The sequence below is a fragment of the Lithobates pipiens genome, unplaced genomic scaffold (genome assembly GCF_037356315.1).
Source record: "Lithobates pipiens isolate NorthernLeopardFrog02 unplaced genomic scaffold, aLitPip1_a1.2 Scaffold_13, whole genome shotgun sequence".
Taxonomy (NCBI): Eukaryota; Metazoa; Chordata; class Amphibia; order Anura; family Ranidae; genus Lithobates; species Lithobates pipiens.
The window spans coordinates 180,767,619-180,788,157 of record NW_027507718.1 but is presented as its reverse complement, the minus strand read 5'-3'; the positions used below and the strand labels follow the sequence as shown (position 1 = coordinate 180,788,157).

The window sequence follows — 20,539 nt, the reverse complement described above, 5'->3', positions numbered from 1 at the left end:
AAATAGCAGCATACAGCGCTCTGTCCCTTTATCTAAACTGACAAAAGAAACTCAGGCTGCTGACCTAACACCTATACCAGTCCTGAAAAGAACTTTTGTGTACCAAATAGCTAGCGTTTTCTCTGTCCCTACTCCACACAGGATCCTTTCCCTACAGTGACAGAAGAAAGAATGTAAAATGGCCACCGGATCGGGTGTATTTATAGGTTAGGGGGAATGTCCAAGTGTCCATGAGCTGTCATGTCTCAATTGGTTGTCCTGTAACACATGATAAACGTGTCACGAAAGGTTAAAGTTCTTGTATACATTAAACACGTAAGTCCGCCGGGGCGAACGACGGAAAAAGGCGTTCGAACCCGCGGACGGCGAAAGTCGGAAATTCGCCGCGAAACGACCGCCGGGCGAACCGTTCGGCCATCACTACTGCCTAGTATTGTATCTAACTTATTTACATGTATTGGACTGGTATTAACATCCTTGCCTACCTGCTTCTCATTTCATGCCTGTGACTTTGATTTTCTTTTAAGGTTCCCCAATGAAGCAGAAGTCCTTACCTCCATGCCCCTCATCACTATTGTATATCTTATGACTTACAAAACACTAAACACATAACTGCAGCATTTGCAGAGTCAGGCCTGATCCCTGCGATCGCTAACAGTTTTTTTGTAGCATTTTATATTTAAATCCTGAAGGCGGTGCTTGGATTTCGGGGTCCTGTACATGGTTAGGCTCCCAAAAAGTCCCCCACATGTGGTATCCCCATACTCAGGAGAAGCAGCAGAATTTATTTTGGGGTATAATTTCACTTATTCCCATGCTTGTGTGAGCAATATATCATTTAGTGACATCTTTGTGCAAAAAATAAAAAAGTTTGTAATATTCCCGCAACTTGTGGCAAAATATAAAATATTTAATGGACTCAACATGGCTCTCAGTAAATAGCTTGGGGTGTCTACTTTCCAAAATGGGGTCATCTGGGGGGATTTTGTGCTATTTTTGGCATGTTATGGCCTTCGAAACTGTGATCGGTAGTGAGGAGTGAAATCAAAAATTTGCACCCTTAGAAATCCTGAAGGCAGTGATTGGTTTTCGGGGTGCTGTTCGCGGCTAGACTCCCAAAAAGTCTCACGTATGTCGTATCCCCGTACTCAGGAGAAGAAGTAGAATATATTTTGGGGTGCAATTCCACATATAACTATGGCATGTGTGAGCAATATATTATTTAGTGACAACTTTTTGTAAACTTTTTTTTTTTTGTGTCATTATTCAATCACTTGGGACAAAAAAAAAAATATTCAATGGGCTCAACATGCCCCTCAGAAATTTCCTTAGGGTGTCTACTTTCCAAAATGGTGTCATTTGGGGGGGGGGGGGGTTGTACTGCCCTGCCATTTTAGCACCTCCAGAAATGAGATAGGCAGTCATAAATTAAAAGCTGTGTAAATTCCAGAAAATGTACTCTAGTTTGTAGACGCTATAACTTTTGCGCAAACCAATAAATATACGCTTATTGACTTTTTTTTACTAAAGACATGTGGCTGAATAAATTTTGGCCTAAATGTATGACTAAAATTTAGTTTATTCGATTTTTCTTATAACAAAAAGTAGAAAATATCTTTTTTTTTCAAAATTTTCAGTCTTTTTCCTTTTATATCGCAAAAAATTAAAATCGCAGAGGCAATCAAATACCATCAAAAGAAAGCTCTATTTGTGGGAAGAAAAGTACGCAAATTTCGTTTGGGTACAACATTGCATGACTGCGCAATTACCAGTTAAAGCAGTGCAGTGCGAAATTGTAAAAAGACCTCTGGTCCTTAGGCTGACAATTGGTCCGGGGCTTAAGTGGTTAAATAACATGTGGGTGGAATGCTTTTGAAGGCATCCACAAAAAACATACAGCTCTGGAAATTCATGTTCCAGCTCCCTCCTCACAGGCGTTTGACTGCAACAGGAGCCTATGACTCCGCTACCCTCAGTTTCTCCTGTAAAACTAGGAAGTTAGAGGAGCGAAATTAGAGCTGGTGGCAGTGACATAGAAAACCAGGTAAGTGTTCGGGGGGGGTTATTAGAAAAGGTAGTGGTGTGGTTTTTACATTAATGGCAGCTTTGTAGGAGATGTGACAAATGTCACAACATAAAAACTCAAAAATGATGGGCTCTTTTTTTTACTAACAAACTACTGTAATTATTATGCTTGGAGTAAACGTTTTGGAAATCATAATTCAAATAATTAGCTACTATGCTTCTATATTTCTTCTTTTTTTTTTTTTTAATACAGTTGTGTTAATGAAATCCCTATTGATGATGATATGCACTAATTTTTTTCAGAAATTAAGAATGCTGTGGATAACTGCAAATTTGTCCGAAACACAGACCAGAAGGACACAGATGGTGATGGAGTAGGTGATGTATGTGACAGCTGTCCCTCTATTCGCAACCCAGACCAGGTAGGCTCTAAAGGTTTGGCAAAATTTTAAATACATCAATAAAACATAATTGCAACATAAATGTTCTCAGTCCTAAGCATTACATGTTTCATAGGAATCCAACAATTTTAGGATTTTCAAACTGCTGTCTGTGCAGGCTCAGCTGCTGCTCCCCATCTTCCCTCTTCAACTGGCTACATCACTGATTATATATGCAGGGCACTACCTTGCAAAGACAGTGGGAGTATACATACAAATAAGAACCAGCAGCACTAATAAAGGGCAGACGTACACCACATCTCCCAACTTTTTGAGATGGGAATGAGGGACACCTATCAGCAAAAGTATGCAGGCATAGGACACACCCCTTTCCACGCCCCCTTAAAGGAGAATTGTACAAAAAAACAAGATTTGTTAAACGCACAAATGTTTTTTTTACCACTACTATTATATACAGTGGTGTGAAAAAGTGTTTGCCCCCTTCCTCATTTCCTGTTCCTTTGCATGTTTGTCACACTTAAGTGTTTCGGAACATCAAACCAATTTAAACAATAGTCAAGGACAACACAAGTAAACACAAAATGCAATTTGTAAATGAAGGTGTTTATTATTAAAGGTGAAAAAAAATCCAAACCATCATGGCCCTGTGTGAAAAAGTGATTGCCCCCCTTGTTAAAACATACTATAACTGTGGTTGTCCACACCTGAGTTCAATTTCTCTAGCCACACCCAGGCCTGATTATTGCCACACCTGTTCACAATCAAGGCATCACTTAAATAGGAGCTGTTTGTCACAGTAAGGTCCACCAGAAGATCCTTAAAAGCTACACATAATGCAGAGACCCAAAGAAATTCAGGAACAATTGAGAAAGAACGTAATTGAGATCTATCAGTCTGGAAAGGGTTATAAAGCCATTTCCAAAGCTTTGGGAATCCAGCGAACCACAGTGAGAGCCATTATCCACAAATGGCAAAGACATGGAACAGTGGTGAACCTTCCCAGGAGTGGCCGGCCGCCCAACATTACCCCAAGAGCGCAGCGATGACTCATCCAAGAGGTCACAAAAGACCCCACAACAACGTCCAAGGAACTGCAGGCCTCACTTGCCTCAGTTAAGGTCAGCGTTCATGCCTCCACCATCAGGAAAAGACTGGGCAAAAATGGTCTGCATGGCAGAGTTCCAAGGAGAAAACTACTGCTGAGCAAAAAGAACATCAAAGCTCGTCTCAATTTCTCCACAACACATCTTGATGATCCCCAAGACTTTTGGGACAACATTCTGTGGACCGATGAGACAAAAGTGGAACTCTTTGGAAGGTGTGTGTCCAAGTATATCTGGCGTAGAAGGAACACTGCATTTCATAAAAAGAACATTATACCAACAGTAAAATATGGTGGTGGTAGTGTGATGGTCTGGGGCTGTTTTGCTGCTTCAGGACCTGGAAGACTTGCTGTGATAAAAGGAACTATGAATTCTGCTGTCTACCAAGAGATCCTGAAGGAGAATGTCCGACCATCTGTTCGTGTATTCAAGCTGAAACGAACTTGGGTTCTGCAGCAGGACAATGATCCTAAACACACCAGCAAGTCCACCACCGAATGGCTGAAGAAAAACAAAATGAAGACTTTGGAGTGGCCTAGCCAAAGTCCTGACCTGAATCCTATTGAGATGTTGTGGTATGACCTTAAAAAGGCCGTTCATGCTCGAAAACCCTCTAATGTAACTGAATTAGGACAATTCTGCAAAGATGAGTGGGCCAAAATTCCTCCAGGACGCTGTAAAAGCCTCATTGCACGTTATCGCAAACGCTTGGTTGCAGTTGTTGCTGCTAAGGGTGGCCCAACCAGTTATTAGGTTTAGGGGGCAATCACTTTTTCACACAGGGCCATGATGGTTTGGATTTTTTTTCACCTTTAATAATAAACACCTTCATTTACAAATTGCATTTTGTGTTTACTTGTGTTGTCCTTGACTATTGTTTAAATTGGTTTGATGTTCCGAAACACTTAAGTGTGACAAACATGCAAAGGAACAGGAAATGAGGAAGGGGGCAAACACTTTTTCACACCACTGTACTTTATATTTGCTTTTGGAATTTACAAATGCAGCACTTTAGAAATCAGATGAAAGGTTAAGCGGCGTCGGCTGTAAAGCTGCGCTATTTTTAGCACCAATTTACCGTCATGTTAGCGGCAGTATTCGGCCACTAGCTGGGCGGTTTTAACCCCCGCTAGCAGGCGAAAAAGGGTTAAAAACCGCCTGTAAAGCGCCACTGCAGCGGTGCTTTGCCAGCGGTATAGCCGGGCTGCCCCATTGATTTCAATAGGTAGGAGCTCCAAAGATGCTGCTAGCAGGACTTTTTTTTACTGTCCTGCTAGCGCAGTGGCTTTCACACTGGAGGGGCTGGATTTTTTCAGGCGCTATACAGACGCCTCCGTGTGAAAGGGGCCTTAGCACTGTAAAACACTTTTTGATAGATTAAAAGTGCATTTACTACTATATAAAATGAGTTCAAAATGAGGGACAAATGAGGAGGAATGAGGGACAGAGGGACATTGCTCCAAATCAAGGACTGTCCCTCAAAATAAGGGACAGTTGGAAGCTATGGGTACACCACCACAGAAGTGTATTTAATGTATGGCTGCAATGTGTGAGCTGTTTCAGCTACACTTTCAGCAAGTGCATTATGTGTATTTGTATACATTTGTTTTGTGCCTCCACTTTCACAGCAGGTCTGCTTTGGAGTGCTCACTCTACTTGGGCAATACTGAGCTGCTGGGGCCACTGCCATCTGCCACTGTCATCATTTTTTGTTTGTTTGACCACAAGCAGAAGGGAAACTTTTCAGGAGTGCTTGCAAACATTTTATTGAGTGCACATACACACGATTTTGCAAAAATAATTGTAAAAAATCGTTTTTTAAATGAACCATCTGGGGATTCGGGGGCCCTTTTAAGGTATTATAAGCATAGATGTAGGTCACTTAAATGAAATTGTAAAATCATTACCTTTTTCTAATACCTACCATTCACTGGAGTAGGTATTAGAAATGTCCTGCACTGCTATGCACCAAAGCCTGTGCTGCTTGCTGAGCTATAGTCAGGATGATTTCTCTTAGTACTGCGTTACAGGGGCTGATTTATGGAACCTGGAAAAAAGAAAATGCACACAGAATTGAAGCTGCTGTCCCTGGTGACCAATCAGATTTATTTGGTGAATTTTCCTATAAAATGTACACTAAAACCTGGTTAGTTGGCAACAACTCTAATCGTTTGCTCATGTCCTCAAGTTAGGTACTCAGGGACATTTTGTGTGTACTCTTAACTCTAATTGCAGTACACTCAACATCAGTTGAGTTCTGTATATTTGTTCTTGTTGGTAGGAGTCATTAACACTTAAAAAATCAACCTCTTGATTAAGCCCTAACTATAAATTCGCACTACTCCACAAGCATTACTACTACTAGTACTACTACTGCAAATTCACCTTATCCTGCACTGGCAGCTTCCAAAATCAATGCCAAATAAATTCCTTGCTATGGATAACCTGTTATATCCTATTGCACTTACAATCTGCTGTGTGCAGTAGGAGTGGTTAATACCAAAACAAGTAGCTGTTTTTTAATTATTTTAGTTATCTGTCACTCATACCGTTTAGGTGTTTATAGCTCTTAAGGTGTTACTAAATCCAAAACAGTAAAATCAGTCTGTATATGCAGTATAGCATTCTTGTTATACTCACTGTGGAACCTAATGGGTTAATCCTGGGCATTGTGTAAAAAAGGCTGTTTGATCCTGTCTTATTTGACCCTCCCCTTCTGCCTCTGTTCCCAACCCATCTCCTGATAAGACAGAGCCGTTGGAGTCACTCTGCATATGCTCAGTCTGGTGTGTACTGCTAGAGAGTTATGTTTTTTTCCTTGGGAGGATGCATGCGATCAGCACAGGGTCAATCAGTACTGTCCAGACAGAGGGTCAGGGGTCCTGCAGACTCATATGACAGTCAGAGTAGAATGAAAACTCCTCCTACATGGTTTAACCAGAAACTGATAGAAGTCACAAGACTGCTATATACTGCTGATAAGAAAAGGTATTTAGATGCTTGCATTTACTAAAATAATGGCAATTCCATGTTCTGTGTACTGTGGGAAACCAGATATAGTAAATGCAGGTTTAGTAACACTTTAAAATAGTTTGGTATATATACTATAAATGTTACATATCAAGTAGTGGATGCAGAAAAGTGCTAGTAATTTTACACTACTTAGGCTTTCTATCCTATATGTTCACCTGGTGGTCTGGCCAGTAAGTCGTTCATTTTTCAAAAGAACAAGCTGACCTAAAGATGTAGCAGTTACAGGGTTGAGACAAACTATTTACCACTGACAGGGGTGCTTACAATAATCAGCTTTTATTTATTTATGTAAAATCTTTATCCCAAAAGGAAAAACACTGTTGCTGTAACTGCTTATAAATTGTGAGCTGGAGTTTTTCTTCAATTGTTTTAGTGTAACTAAATCTGCTAGTACTTTTAGCATCCCCCCCAGGCTGATAATGATGTTGTCCAAAGGTTCCCCTTTTCTCCTTCATCCAGAGTGTAGGCACTCTAATACAAGAGGTGTGTTACTGGTCAGATCATCAGGTGAAAACATTGAGGCAGCCACTACTTCTAATTAGTAAGCTGCAATATATAAATTTTTTTCTTTTGGATTAAATACTGTTTTAAGCTATAACCCAAATCTGAAGAGTTCACAACTTTGTTACCAATTATTATTTGGTTGATAGCCCTGTGTTTGCCTCTGACTTTAATAGTGTTTCGGGGGGGGGGGGGGGGGCGTGGCATGGGCATGTGACACTAAGGACGCTTCTCGTGTAAGCTTCGGCACGGCATCTATTTTATCAGCCTTACCGATCCCCTTTTGCATCTCAACTCTTATGGCCGGCATGGGAAAGAGATCGAGGAAGTCCCAGCCCAAAAAGAACACCCGGTCAACTCCATTAAGCGATTCCTTACAGTGGAATCTGAAGAACCCCTGGAAGCAGATGGACTAGGCCGCTCGCCACGTGGGTCGAGAAAGCGCTTCACCTCTCTTCACAGGCCTGAAGTCAGACGCCAGTCTCCAGTATCCTCTGACGGCTTGGACAGGGAACAGAACCCGATCAGATACTCAGTAGTTGCGGAGCTGGTGAGCGATCTCCCCACTAATTCGGACCTTGCCTCCATGCTATTGGGCCTGGAGAAGGTCATTAAAAAGGAACTCTCGGGAGTGAGAGCGGATCTTGCTTAAGTACTGGAACGTGTGGAAGAGTCGGAGCAACGCCTCGACAGGCACGCAGCAGCTATAAGGGACTTGCAATCCACCGCACGTAATCTCAAATAGCTCCCAGAATGGCACTTTACAAGATAGAAGTTCAGGAAAAAAGAAACAGGAGAAACAATATCCGTATTAGAGGTTTGCCAGAGGCTACAAAAGATGATGACCTTGCGACCCCCATTCGTGGTATCTTTAACAGCCCCCTGAGTAACCTTGCTGATCACCCTCTTAAGCTGGACAGGGTGCATCGTGCTCTCTGCCTGCGTAAGCTGTCCTCTGCTACCCCCGGGGATGTCATCTGCCAGGTCCATTACTTTGAGGAAAAAGAACTCATAATGCGTAAAGCAAGAGCAAGAGCTATGCTTGAATTTGATGGGGTGACCCTGTCCTTCTTCCCCGACCTAGCTAGGGAGACCCTGGAATGGCAAAGAGCACTTAAACCTCTCACAGAGAAGCTCTATGCAGCCTCAATTACCTACAGATAGGGATTTCCGGCAGCTCTCATACCCCACCGAGCTGGAAAAAATACCATTCTCCAAGATACGGAAGATTAGGATGCATTCTGTATGGATCTCAGCATTGAACCTCTGGAACTTCCTGGATGGCAAGATACCATACCCGCACTTTCGGCCATGTCGGAAGCTAAATGGCAGAAGGTCTCCCGTAACTGTCATTCCATCACCCCAGGTTCTACCTCACAAATGGGCTGAATTTCTCTCCCCCTCTTTTTTTTTTCTTTGAACACGCTGTGTTATTACTTGAGTATTCATACACTCCAACGGAAAGCAAGTATTACCCAGCCATACGGCTACATAATGCTTTTTATTGTTTCGCTCTACCTGATGACTTATACCGTTTTACTAAGGTTTTATGTCTCCATTTTTCCTTTTTATGTTGTTTTCTTTTAAAGTTAATGTGGTTTTGAATCTCAAGGAGAATCACATGATGCTCATGCTTAGGCCTAGATTACTACCTACTTTTAAGGCTTTACGCTACAACTAAGCTCTGTGCCGGCGCCGGACCACGCGGCACGTGCCTGGTTTGGTTATGTGCGGTCTGGGTCATAGGGCAGCATCGTCCCCCATCATGGGGTTCTCAATACCCTGCGGCAGCGAATCCCTTATGGGTGGCACGCTCGGAAGGGGGCGGGCACCGCACTGCTCCATGTATTGCACCGCAAAGCTTTGCGTGCACAAAGTGAAGGTGTTTATAGGTGTCTTTTTTCTATGTTTCTACACTTTTCTCTTTTCTTCTCCTCTCTTTACCTCTCTCCCCCCTTCCAGCCTCGTAGGATGAAGGTAAATAATGTCTATTCCCAATGGATCCAATGGCTACAACCAACCTGATCTCCCTCAATGTGTGGGTGCACCTGGTAAGAGACATACATTATATAGAGAACTTAAATGTTTGAAAGGGGATGTTATTTTCCTACAGGAAACCCACCTCATGCACACCACATCGGTAAAACTTTTTGCACACCACTATCCTACTCTGATGTCCCAAAGGCAAAAGGTGTGGCCATTGGATTCCAGAAGGGATCTTCCTTCACTCTGGAGGATACTCTTGTGGATCCATTTGATAGATTTAGGGCAATTTGGGCAATTTACCGAGTACTCTAGCCAATGTTTATGTCCCTAATCAGGGTCAAGCTGACTTTTTAGCCTCCATTCTAATTAAATTAAGAGACTTTTCCCATGGGTGCATTGTTTTTGCGGGGGATTTTCACATCCTCTTAGAGCCTACCTTGGATACCTCTCAGGGCAGATCTAGCATTCCCCACAGACGTCTCGCTTTCCTGCACAGACAACTGCATGAAGATCATCTCCTGGATGTTTGGAGGATAATGCACCCAAGGGATTACTTTTTTTATAAACCATTACCATTTAGAGCTAGTGACCCACTCTCGCATTGAAATCTCTAAAATTTTTGATCATGCCCCTATTAGCTTAACACTTCACATCCCGTCCCTTCCTATAAAGTCCACAAACTGGAAACTGAATGATTCTCTTATTTCGGAGGAAATTGACAAAAAGGAGATTGGTAAGGGGCTCTCCCTCTATTTCAAAGAAAACGTCTCCCCCCGGAGACATCCCCAGGGGTTCTCTGGGAAGCCCATAAGGCTCATATACATGGAAAATTAATAGAACTGGGCTCTAGGAAGAAGAGAGAGAGAAAGCATCTGCAATCCTAACTCATTAAAAATATAGGTACTCTAGAGAAGAATCATAAACTCTCCAACTCACCCTCCATCTTCCACTCTTCCACCCTTACACAGAAAAGAGAAGCATTAAAAGCCCTGTTCCATGCAGAACATACATCTCAGCTCCATATAGTGTCTCAACAGTTTTACGAATGGGGCAATAAACCCAATCGTCTTTTAGCCCACTCACTGCGACAGAAAAAAAAATGGGCCTCCTATATAGCTAAAATCAAATCGCCCTCAAATATTATGTTGTATAAAACTAGGAAGGAACTATATCCCTTTGTTGAATTAAATTAGAACAGATTTACAAAAGTGGACTCAGTTGGCTCACTCGTGGGTGGGTCGAATTTACATTGTGAAAAAATTAATGTCTTGCCCAGACTGCTCTTCTTGTTCCAAATGATTCCTTATAAGATTCCTCTTGGGTTCTTTAAGCTGGTGCAATCTATAATATGCAGATATGTCTGGAACCGCAAAAAGACCCAGAATCGCTTATAAATGGCTAATCAAACCAAAAAAGGGTGGAGGCTTAGCTCTTCTGGACTTTAAATGCTGCTTTCTTGCCACTGTGTTAAATCGGATAGCCAACTGGAAATATCACAAGAACTCTAAACTATGTGTACAGCTGGAATTAGACTTGAGCGGAGTAGACTTATTCCCCCTCATTTGGATACCTAGCAGATTTTGTAGGTTGGCCACAACAGTTTTGCCACTCATCAAATCATCCCTGGCAGCGTGGGACTCGCTGTGCAAAAAGCAGAAATGGCCTTATAACTCCCCACTTATGCAATTGATGGGCCATGATTATTTTCCGCCGGGGAACATCAAACTTAGATTCAGCAATTGGATCTCTGACACTCCTCTACTGCTACACCAAGTGGCTACGGCCACAGGCCTCTTACCGATATCCACGTTGCTGCCAATGACACTAATCTCATTTATGAACCAATGGAAGTATCACCAACTCTCGAGATTTATTAAGTCTCTCCCACAGCCACTGCGATGGGATACAGATCTGAACCCTAATGGAGATTACACTTGCTGGGGACCAACCACCTGATAAACCTATTTCGTTCCTAGGACCGCGTCCTGCAGGGGCTGTAAAATCTCCCTCACACTCCCTCCCTCCCCACTTAACTTTCTTTCCAGTTCCCTCTTTCTCCCTTCTCTTTCTTGCTTTCTCTTCGCTTGCCTCCTTATAAGGAGATATTGTCCTCTGTTGTTGGTTATTGAAGGTTATGTTACCTAGAGGTGTGGATCCCACGGTTGTCACATTTTTATTACATATGGACTTTACTCTCAAGCTGTAGACTCTAAATAGATCTGTTGCAAGGCTCAGTCCTTCACCATGATATTCAAGTATGTTTAAACAGTTTTCCATATGTGACCTGTGGCATGTGAGAAGGTGTACTTCAAGCATTGTGGCATGTGTGGCTATTGCACCCCCCTCAGCTGTACGATTATTGTAAAATGTTTACCACCTTCTAATAAAAATGTATTGAACAAAAAACAAAATAGTGTTTCAAGGCAATATATTGTGTGCTGCCAGAAGGAACATGTTCTTATCCTATTTTCTATCATTCCCAGGCAGATGCTGACCATGACTTAGTGGGAGATAAATGTGATACCAATCAAGATCGGTAAGAAAACCACAAAGTTATTTGTTGAAATGAACACAAATGTGACTTGCAACACACAAAATATATGCTTTATAACCGGTGGAGTTTTTTTTCTGGTGTCCCACAAATGCACCCCTGAACATTATCTTATTTTTAGGAACTAGTGTCCTTCACAAAAATTATAAAGAGGAAAGTTGTAGGATTGACTGTAGAGAAAGGGCAGTTCACCTGGCATACTAGATTTTTAAAAAAAGTGGATGGGACTAATTGGATGAGAAAAAACGAGGTCCAGGTCCACATCCCTTGTAAAACATATATAAGAAAAGATCCTCAAAAGGCGGGACTTTGAAGGACCATGGACACTCCGGAAAAAAAAATATAGTAAAAAAAATTTTTTTTATTCTTTTAAGATCATATCATAAAATACATAATGACATTGTAATACACATAGAGTTGCAGCATATAAAAGAGGATAGAAGAGGACAAAAACAACTGTAGTTGACAGTTCCTTTTTTACCTCCCTGTATAATTATTTGCCTGCAATAAAGTCTAATACACTATTCATATTCATCTACAAGCTATTTACACCTCTTGCAAAATAAAGTGCATATGTGGATGTACACTTTGGAGGAAATTTCCTTTTTTTAACCATGTGCAGACTGACCACTGTGTATATAAAGCCAGTTATCTGCCCTATTGTTTTAGGAGACCATACTTTTATGTCCTCTGGGAATTGTGCTCCTGTGATCACACTACAATTGGTCACAACAGATTACAGGCAAAAGCTACAATGCCAGTCAGAGTGGCTCTGTAACACATGATCACTGTGACCAATCATGATGCATCACAATTGTAAACCTTTTCATTTGGTACCTTATCTGCATTTAACCTCCCTGGTGGTATGATTCTGTCAGGAATTCTATTCCAAAAGCGGTACAATTCTTTTGCATGAAAATTTGGTGTTATGTATCATAGGCCTGCAATTCTTAGTAATTACTTACTAAAACCTGATCAAACAAGGCTCTAGTAGACATCCCAGATGTGATAAAGTTAGAAACACAAAATCATGAATTATAATCTTATAAATAATATAATTTTATTCAATAATGTAATGTGAAATAATGAAATTTGTCAAACAAAGAAAATTCAATAAACATCCTGAGTGTGATACATTTTGAAGCAAGGTACAGCACACAGTCCAACATCACAATCCGGACAATAGAACCGGCTTTCTTTTTGGACTTTTTTTCCACTGCTATCTCTCTTTGAGCAGCAAACCACGCACATCCTGGTAGGTGCTGCCTTTTTTGCGGTTGGTGGTATGTAGTCCACAAAGTGACGACCTGTTAGGCGTTCTGGGTTGACAACATCAACAGCATGTCGTCCAGGTCTGATCGCAGATCCTGATGGTGTCTGGTGTTGGAGGAAAATCTGCTCAGCCACCTTCCAGGTAAAATCAGCATGAATAAGAGGCTTGCGACTCTGTGCTCTATACAGGACATATGCGTTCCAAAGGCATTGCTCCAGAAGATGCCGGAAAATCTTTTTATAATATTTTTTTTGCTGCTTGCGCATAGCCGGAAAAAATGTCATTGCCTGATCGGCTCTGTCCACGCCTCCCATAGTGCAGTTATAGTCTATGACGACTTGCGGCTTCAGCACATCTTTCCCACGTTTGGTGTGGACCATGGCAGTGGCGGTATTGTGCACGGTACTCATTAGACACACGTCCTTCTTATCTCGCCATCGCATTGCCATCATCTTACCTTTCTGCCAGGCAACCATTTCTCCGGTTTTTAGATTTTTCCGGGAGAACAGAGATGGCATACGTACCATACGCATCGGTCTTGTTTTTTAGCAAAACATCAAAAAGTTCCGGAGACATATAGAAGTTGTCCATGGTGACACAATATCCCTGGTTCAGCAATGGCTCCAGCAGTGTGAGGACTGATGATGTGGCCATCCCATAGCCGCTGTTCCTGGGGTTGAACTTCGTGCCTTTACCGGTGTAAATGACCGAATTCCATGTGTACCCGGTGGATGACTCGCAGAGCATGTAGGACTTTATGCCAAATCTCGCTCTTTTGGATGCAATAAATTGTATCCAGCTCAGGCGTCCCTTGTAGGCCATCAAGCTTTCATCCACGCAGATGTCCCTTTCTGGCATGTAGGTCCGCTGGAAATTGCTCACAATAATTTGTGATACCTCCCAGATTTTTTTGAGTTTGGGTGCAGGATGCGTGGCCTCATCAAACTCTTCATTGTTCGTGAAATGGAAATATTTCATGATGAGGGAAAAACGGTATTCGGACATCACGGTGCCAAAAAACGGAGTGGCCAGTAATTTATTGGTGGTCCAGTACCATTTCTGGAGCGGTTTCCCCACCACTCCCTGAAGAATGATGAGTCCCAGGAACTGCCAGATGTCCTCTTTGGTCACTGGTTCCCACTTTCTGCTTCGGGAAAACCTGGCATGCAGCGTAGCGGATTGCTGTACCTGGTAGTGATTTGTCTCTGTGACAATTTTTTCAATTACATCCTCAGTGAGAAATAATTGCAGGTATGCCAGAGGATTGTCACATTCGACATCTACCTTCATCCCAGGTGATCCAGTGAAGGGGAATCTTGGCGGCGCTACCTGGTCTGTATCGCAGTCGATAGGGCACCAATTGCGCACATCGCTGAGGTCAGGTGCAGGATCATCACCGCTGTCACTTGTCAGATCCGTGTCAGTGTCAGACGACAAATCTCCCCACGACTCGCTATCGCTAATTTCTGCGAGCAACTCCGTGTCGCTTTCACTGTCACTCAGCTGGTCCAATGGCGATTTTGTAGCGAATTGGCGCTTTTTTGATGCCATGTTATATTTTATTTTATTGGAGGCAAGGGGCACTGTATGGTTTATCAGTCAGATAGAGATGATACAGTGTAATCCTCTCAGATTACAATGTATCACCTCTATTTATGTGTTTGTGTTGTATTAACTTTTTGAAATTCCCGCCCAGTTCCGCTCCCATGCGCCGCTGCTGCTCGCAGAGAACGGAACCAGGAAGTCAGGATGGCGTGACCTCGCCGGTGATCGCGTCGGCGATCACAGGGGAGGACACGGAGGACAGCGGAGAACATCTCTGGAGCGCAGGGAGAAGGTAAGATCTCCGCTCGCCGCTCTGCAATGTTACCCCGAGCGTGACTCGAGGTTACCGATAGTACAAGAAAAAAACAAACCCGAGTCACGCTCGGGGATACCGCTAGGGAGGTTAATTAGCCTCAGAACCTGTGTAATTCAAAGGTGTTCAGGTTTAAAGGGATGAGGTGGACACTTCTACATTACCAGCCACACTAGTACAGAGAAAGCCAGCCCCAGTGCCCTGATCACCAGTAAGGTGTTATAATATCAGTGCCAGCTGGTACCCTGATTGCCATCCAGCATTGTATTTATACCAGTGCCAGCCAGCGCCCTTATCACCAGCCAGCACAGTGTTTTGATAGAAGTACCAGCTGGTGCCCTGATTGCCAGCCACCACAGTGTTTTAATACCAGTGCCCTTAACACAAGCCAGCACAGTGTTCTAGTACAAGTGCCAGCCAATGCTCGAAAATGTGTTATACACCCCAAAGCAGTTGTTCAGATTTATTCCACTATTCATTTATATACAGTGAAACAGTCATGAGGAAAAAAATATACAGTGCCATGCAAAAGTATTCACTCCCCCCCCCAGCAAATAGGACAAAATAACAAAAAAAGTAAATGTGCATCGCTATTCCCCCCCTAAAGTCAATACTTACCTTTTGTGTTACCAAGTCGCTTTGGATAAGTCTCTATGAGCTTGCCACATCTTAGCACTAGGATTTTTGCCCTTTCCTCCTTGCAAAACTGCCCCAGCTCCTTCAAGTTGGATGGTTTGTACTTGTGAACAGTAATCTTTGCCACAGATTTTCTATTGGATTGAGGTTTGGGTTTTGACTGGGCCATTCCAACACATTTACGTGTTTCCCCTTAAACCACTCAACTGTTGCTTTAGCAGTGTGTTTGGGGTCATTGTTTAGGTTTTGCTCAAGAATATCCCTGTAAAAAGGTGCAATGACCGCTTTTCCCTATCCTCACCGTGTCCACCGCTTTTAAATATCCTATTTAACCCAGACATCCCAGATAGCCTGTCCTATGATCGTATGCTACCATGCACCCAAGCGGGACTTTTTCAACTCCGACACTTTGTTAACCCAACAACACGCCATTTATTGACTTTTCCCACCTTGCAAAAGCAACACCAGATCCCCAAAGGCTTCTACATTCATACTTACAGATCAGACACTTTTTCTCTACCAGGTCCCCTTCTCTGACTCTGGACAAACCCACAGACTTTGAGATCCTATGTGCTAAGGGTCCTTACGAACCCCGAATGATCTCTACTATTTACACAATATTACATGAAGCCATTCCTATGACGGTGAACACCCACCACTACATGAGGAAATGGTCTCAGATTCTACAGCATGATATTTCCCTGGTGGACTGGGGGAACATATGGGAGCACACTTCCAGAATATCTCGATGTGTGACCCACAAGGAAACTGCATACAAAGTTCTAATGCACTGGTATAGGACTCCAGATATTCTACATGCCCGTAACAGGTTAATTTCAAAGCAATGCTGGAGATGTGGTGGAGATGTCGGCTCTCACTACCATATTTTTTGGGACTGCCCCCTAGTCCACCAGTTCTGGCTCCAAGTCCAAAATCTGTTAGAAACACTGGCTGGCACTCCTATTCCCCTGACGCCCATGCATTATCTACTAGGCCTCCCTTTCTCTGGTATTTCTAAGGCCTTGCGCAGATTGTTGTCCTTCATCTTATTGGCTGCTAAAAGGGTCATACCCAGGTTATGGTTGTCCACCTCTCCACCAACACTTCCGCAATTGATCACCACTGTAGCTGACATACGCAGAATGGAACACTTGACGGCCGTAGTGGAGGGTAAGATGCAGAAATTTTCTAAAATTTGGTCAACATGGGATGAGTCTACATATGGCTCTGATGGGATTGTTCCTACTTAGTTAAACTTGGATATATACATGTCCCCGAGAGAAGGTCTGAAATCTATTTTTCCTTAAAGCTCTCTTTGAGGTTAAATAGTCTGTTTACAGTTTCTGTCTATAACCCCCTTAAAGGTATGGTAGAAGGTCCCTTCAATTTCTATTTTTTTTTTCTTTTTTTTTTCTTTTAGGAATGCGATTATCTCTCCCCCACTCAAATTACTACTTTAATCACATCGCTATACCCCTATATGTTTAGATTTTGTATGCCCTGTAATCAAAGTATACCTGCAATCTCGATATGTTAATATTAATATTTCATGTTTATTTTCTTCTGTATGATGTTGAAAATTTAAAATAAACAATTACAAAAAAAAAAGAATATCCCTGTATTTAGCACCATTCATTTTACCCTCAACTTTGACCAGTTTCCGAGTCCCGACTGCTGAAAAATATCCCCACAGCATGATGCTGCCACCACCATATTTCACGGTGGGGATGGTGTTCTTTGGGTGATGTGATGTGTTGGGTTTGCGCCAGACATAGCGTTTTTTTTGATGGCCAAAAAGTTCAATTTTATGCCGCGTACACACGATCAAACAATCCGGTGGAAAAGTCCGGCAAACTCAAGTCCGCCAAACAATCCCCCCGTGTGTAGCCTCCGGCATACTTTTTTGACCCGACAGTACGGCGGACTTAGAATTTCGGTTTGCACAACAATCTGCCCGCTGTACTCGCATTTCGGCGGACAATCCGGCCGTGTGTATGCCAGTCTGCCGTACTTTTGAAATGAGCGGACTTTTCCCGCCCGGAGAAAAGTCCGCTCATTTCGAGCGGGTCTCCAGGTAGGCGGGGCCCGCAAAGGAGACGTCGCTGGCCCCGCCGCCTGGTATGGACTTAAAGGGGAACCCCAACGCCGAAAAAAATCGGCGTGGGGGTCCCCCCCAAGTCCACAACAGACCCTTGTCCGAGCACGCTACCCGGCCGGCCAGGAAAGGGGGGCGAGCGAGCGCCCCCCCTCCTTAGCCGTACCTTGCCGCGTGCCCTCAACATGGGGGGTGCCTTGGGGAAGGGGAGGGCCGCGCGGCCCCCCCCACCCCAAAGCACCTTGTCCCCATGTTGATGAGGACAAGGGCCTCTTCCCGACAACCCTGGACGTTGGTTGTCGGGGTCTGCGGGCGGGGGGCTTATCGGAATCCGGGAGCCCCCTTTAATAAGGGGGCCCCCGGATACCAGCCCCCCACCCTATGTGAATGAGTATGGGGTACAATGTACCCCTACCCATTCACCTGTAAAATAAAAGTACAAAAAAAACACAACACACGAGATAAAATATTTTATTGCACAGCTCCGGGAGTCTTCCGTCTTCGGGGGTCTTCTCGCCGGACTCCTCCGCTATCTTCTTGTAGCTCTTTTGCTAGCGGAGGAGTCCGGCTTTCTTCCTCGCCGCCGGCCTCTTCTCCCGACTTCGGGGGTCTTGTCCCCCTCTTCGGTTCTTCTGCCGGGCCACCGCGCCTTCTTATAGCTCTTTTACAGGCGGTGGCCCGGTCTTCTGTCGCCGCTGCCGCCTTCCGTTCTTCTTCTTCTTCTTCTTCTTCTTCTTCTCCTTCTTCTCCTGGAGATGTTGACTCGACGCTCTCTCCGGCCACAATGCCAGGGACGCGCTGCGCGGCCACTTATATAGGGACAAGGGGCGGTGTCACATGGCTTTATGTCACATGGGTTGGTGTCACATGGTGACCCCGCCCCCTTATGATGTCACAGTCCCCATGTGACATCAACCCATGTGACCAACCCATGTGACATAAAGCCATGTGACACCGCCCCTTGTCCCTATTTAAGTGGCCGCGCAGCGCGTCCCTGGCATTGTGGCCGGAGAGAGCGTTGAGTCAACATCTCCAGGAGAAGAAGGAGAAGAAGAAGAAGAAGAAGAACGGAAGGCGGCAGTGGCGACAGAAGACCGGGCCACCGCCTGTAAAAGAGCTATAAGAAGGCGCGGTGGCCCGGCAGAAGAACCGAAGAGGGGGACAAGACCCCCGAAGTCGGGAGAAGAGGCCGGCGGTGAGGAAGAAAGCCGGACTCCTCCGCTAGCAAAAGAGCTACAAGAAGATAGCGGAGGAGTCCGGCGAGAAGACCCCCGAAGATGGAAGACCCCCGGAGCTGTGCAATAAAGTATTTTATCTCGTGTGTTGTGTTTTTTTTTGTACTTTTATTTTACAGGTGAATGGGTAGGGGTACATTGTACCCCATACTCATTCACATAGGGTGGGGGGCCGGTATCCGGGGGCCCCCTTATTAAAGGGGGCTCCCGGATTCCGATAAGACCCCCGCCCGCAGACCCAGACAACCAACGGCCAGGGTTGTCGGGAAGAGGCCCTTGTCCTCATCAACATGGGGACAAGCAAGGTGCTTTGGGGTGGGGGGGGGCCGCGCGCCCCCCCCTTCCCCAAGGCACCCCCCATGTTGAGGGCACGCGGCCTGGTACGGCTAAGGAGGGGGGGCGCTCGCTCGCCCCCCCTTTCCTGGCCGGCCGGGTAGCGTGCTCGGACAAGGGTCTGTTGTGGACTTGGGGGGACCCCCACGCCGATTTTTTTCGGCGTTGGGGGTTCCCCTTTAAGTCCATACCAGGCGGCAGGGCCAGCGACGTCTCCTTCGCGGGCCCCGCCTACCTGGAGACGCGCTCGAAATGAGCGGACTTTCCTCCGCGTGTGTGGGCGAGTCCGTTCATTTCGAAAGTACGGCGGACTTGGTACGGCGTACTTAGTACGCCGTATTAGTCCGCTGAAAAAGTGCCGTGTGTGGGCAAGTAGCCCGTTCGAAAATTCCGACAGACAGTTTGGTGGACGTCCGCCAGACTAAGTACGTCGGACAGACGGCTACGTGTGTACGCGGCTTTAGTATCATCAGACCAGAGCACCTTCCTCCATACATTTTGGGAGTCCCCCACATGCCTTTTTTGCAAACTTAGAATGTGCCATTTTGTTTTTTGCTGAAAGTAATGGCTTTCTTCTGGCCACTCTGCCATAAAGCCCAACTCTATGGAGCGTACAGCTTATTGTCATCCTATGTACAAATACTCCAGTCCCTGCTGGGACTCTAGGGTTACCTTAGGTCTGTGCTGCCTCTTTGATGAATGCCCTCCTTGCCCAGTCCGTGAGTTTTGATGTGTGGCCGTCTCTATGCAGGTTTGCTATTGTTCCATGTTCTTTCAATTTGGTTATGATACATTTGATGGTGCACCTAAGGATCATCAAAGATTTGGATATTTTTTTATAACCTAACCCTGACTTGTACTTCTCAACAACATTGTCCCTTAGTTGTTTGGAGAGTTCCTTGGTCTTCATGGCAGTGTTTGGTTAGTGGTTCCTCTTGATTAGGTGTTGCAGCCTCTGGGGCCTTTCAAAAAGGTGTGTATATGTAATGACAGATCATGTGACACTTAGATTGCACACAGGTAGACATCATTTTACTAATTATGTGTCTTCTGAAGGTAATTGGCTGCACCAGAGCTTACGCACATGTAAATTATCAGTTTTTTATTTCTGAAAAGTAGTTTTATGTATATATTTTTCTAATTTTACTTCACCAACTTAGACTATTGTGTTCTGAACCATCACATATAATTCAGATTTAAAAAAAAAAAAAAATAGCTAAAGACTGTAATGTAACAAAATAGGTAAAAAGCCAAGGGGGTGAATACTTTTGTAAGGCAGTGTGTGTGTGTGTGTGTGTGTGTGTGTGTGTGTGTGTGTGTGTGTGTGTGTGTGTGTGTGTGTGTGTGTGTGTGTATAATTTCAAAAGAAAGACAATTCAAGCATAACAGTGCAAATATATGAAAGTGCTCCAGTCCAAAACAGTTTTTGCTAAAAAAAAACAACAACACTGTGCTTCTCCACCACCTGTGAACACTATGCACTAACCTAAAAGACCTTAAAAAGAAAGA

At 44.2% G+C, this 20,539-nt stretch overlaps 1 protein-coding gene across 1 annotated transcript in view; it reads left to right on the top strand.

The window, feature by feature from the left end:
* Positions 1-20,539, top strand: part of COMP (cartilage oligomeric matrix protein) — a 192,903-nt gene that overhangs the window by 120,560 nt on the left and 51,804 nt on the right. Inside the window, exons 11-12 of the mRNA XM_077475942.1 lie at positions 2,329-2,447; positions 11,533-11,585. Coding sequence (XP_077332068.1) covers positions 2,329-2,447; positions 11,533-11,585 — 172 coding nt within the window. The remainder of the gene's footprint in view (positions 1-2,328; positions 2,448-11,532; positions 11,586-20,539) is intronic.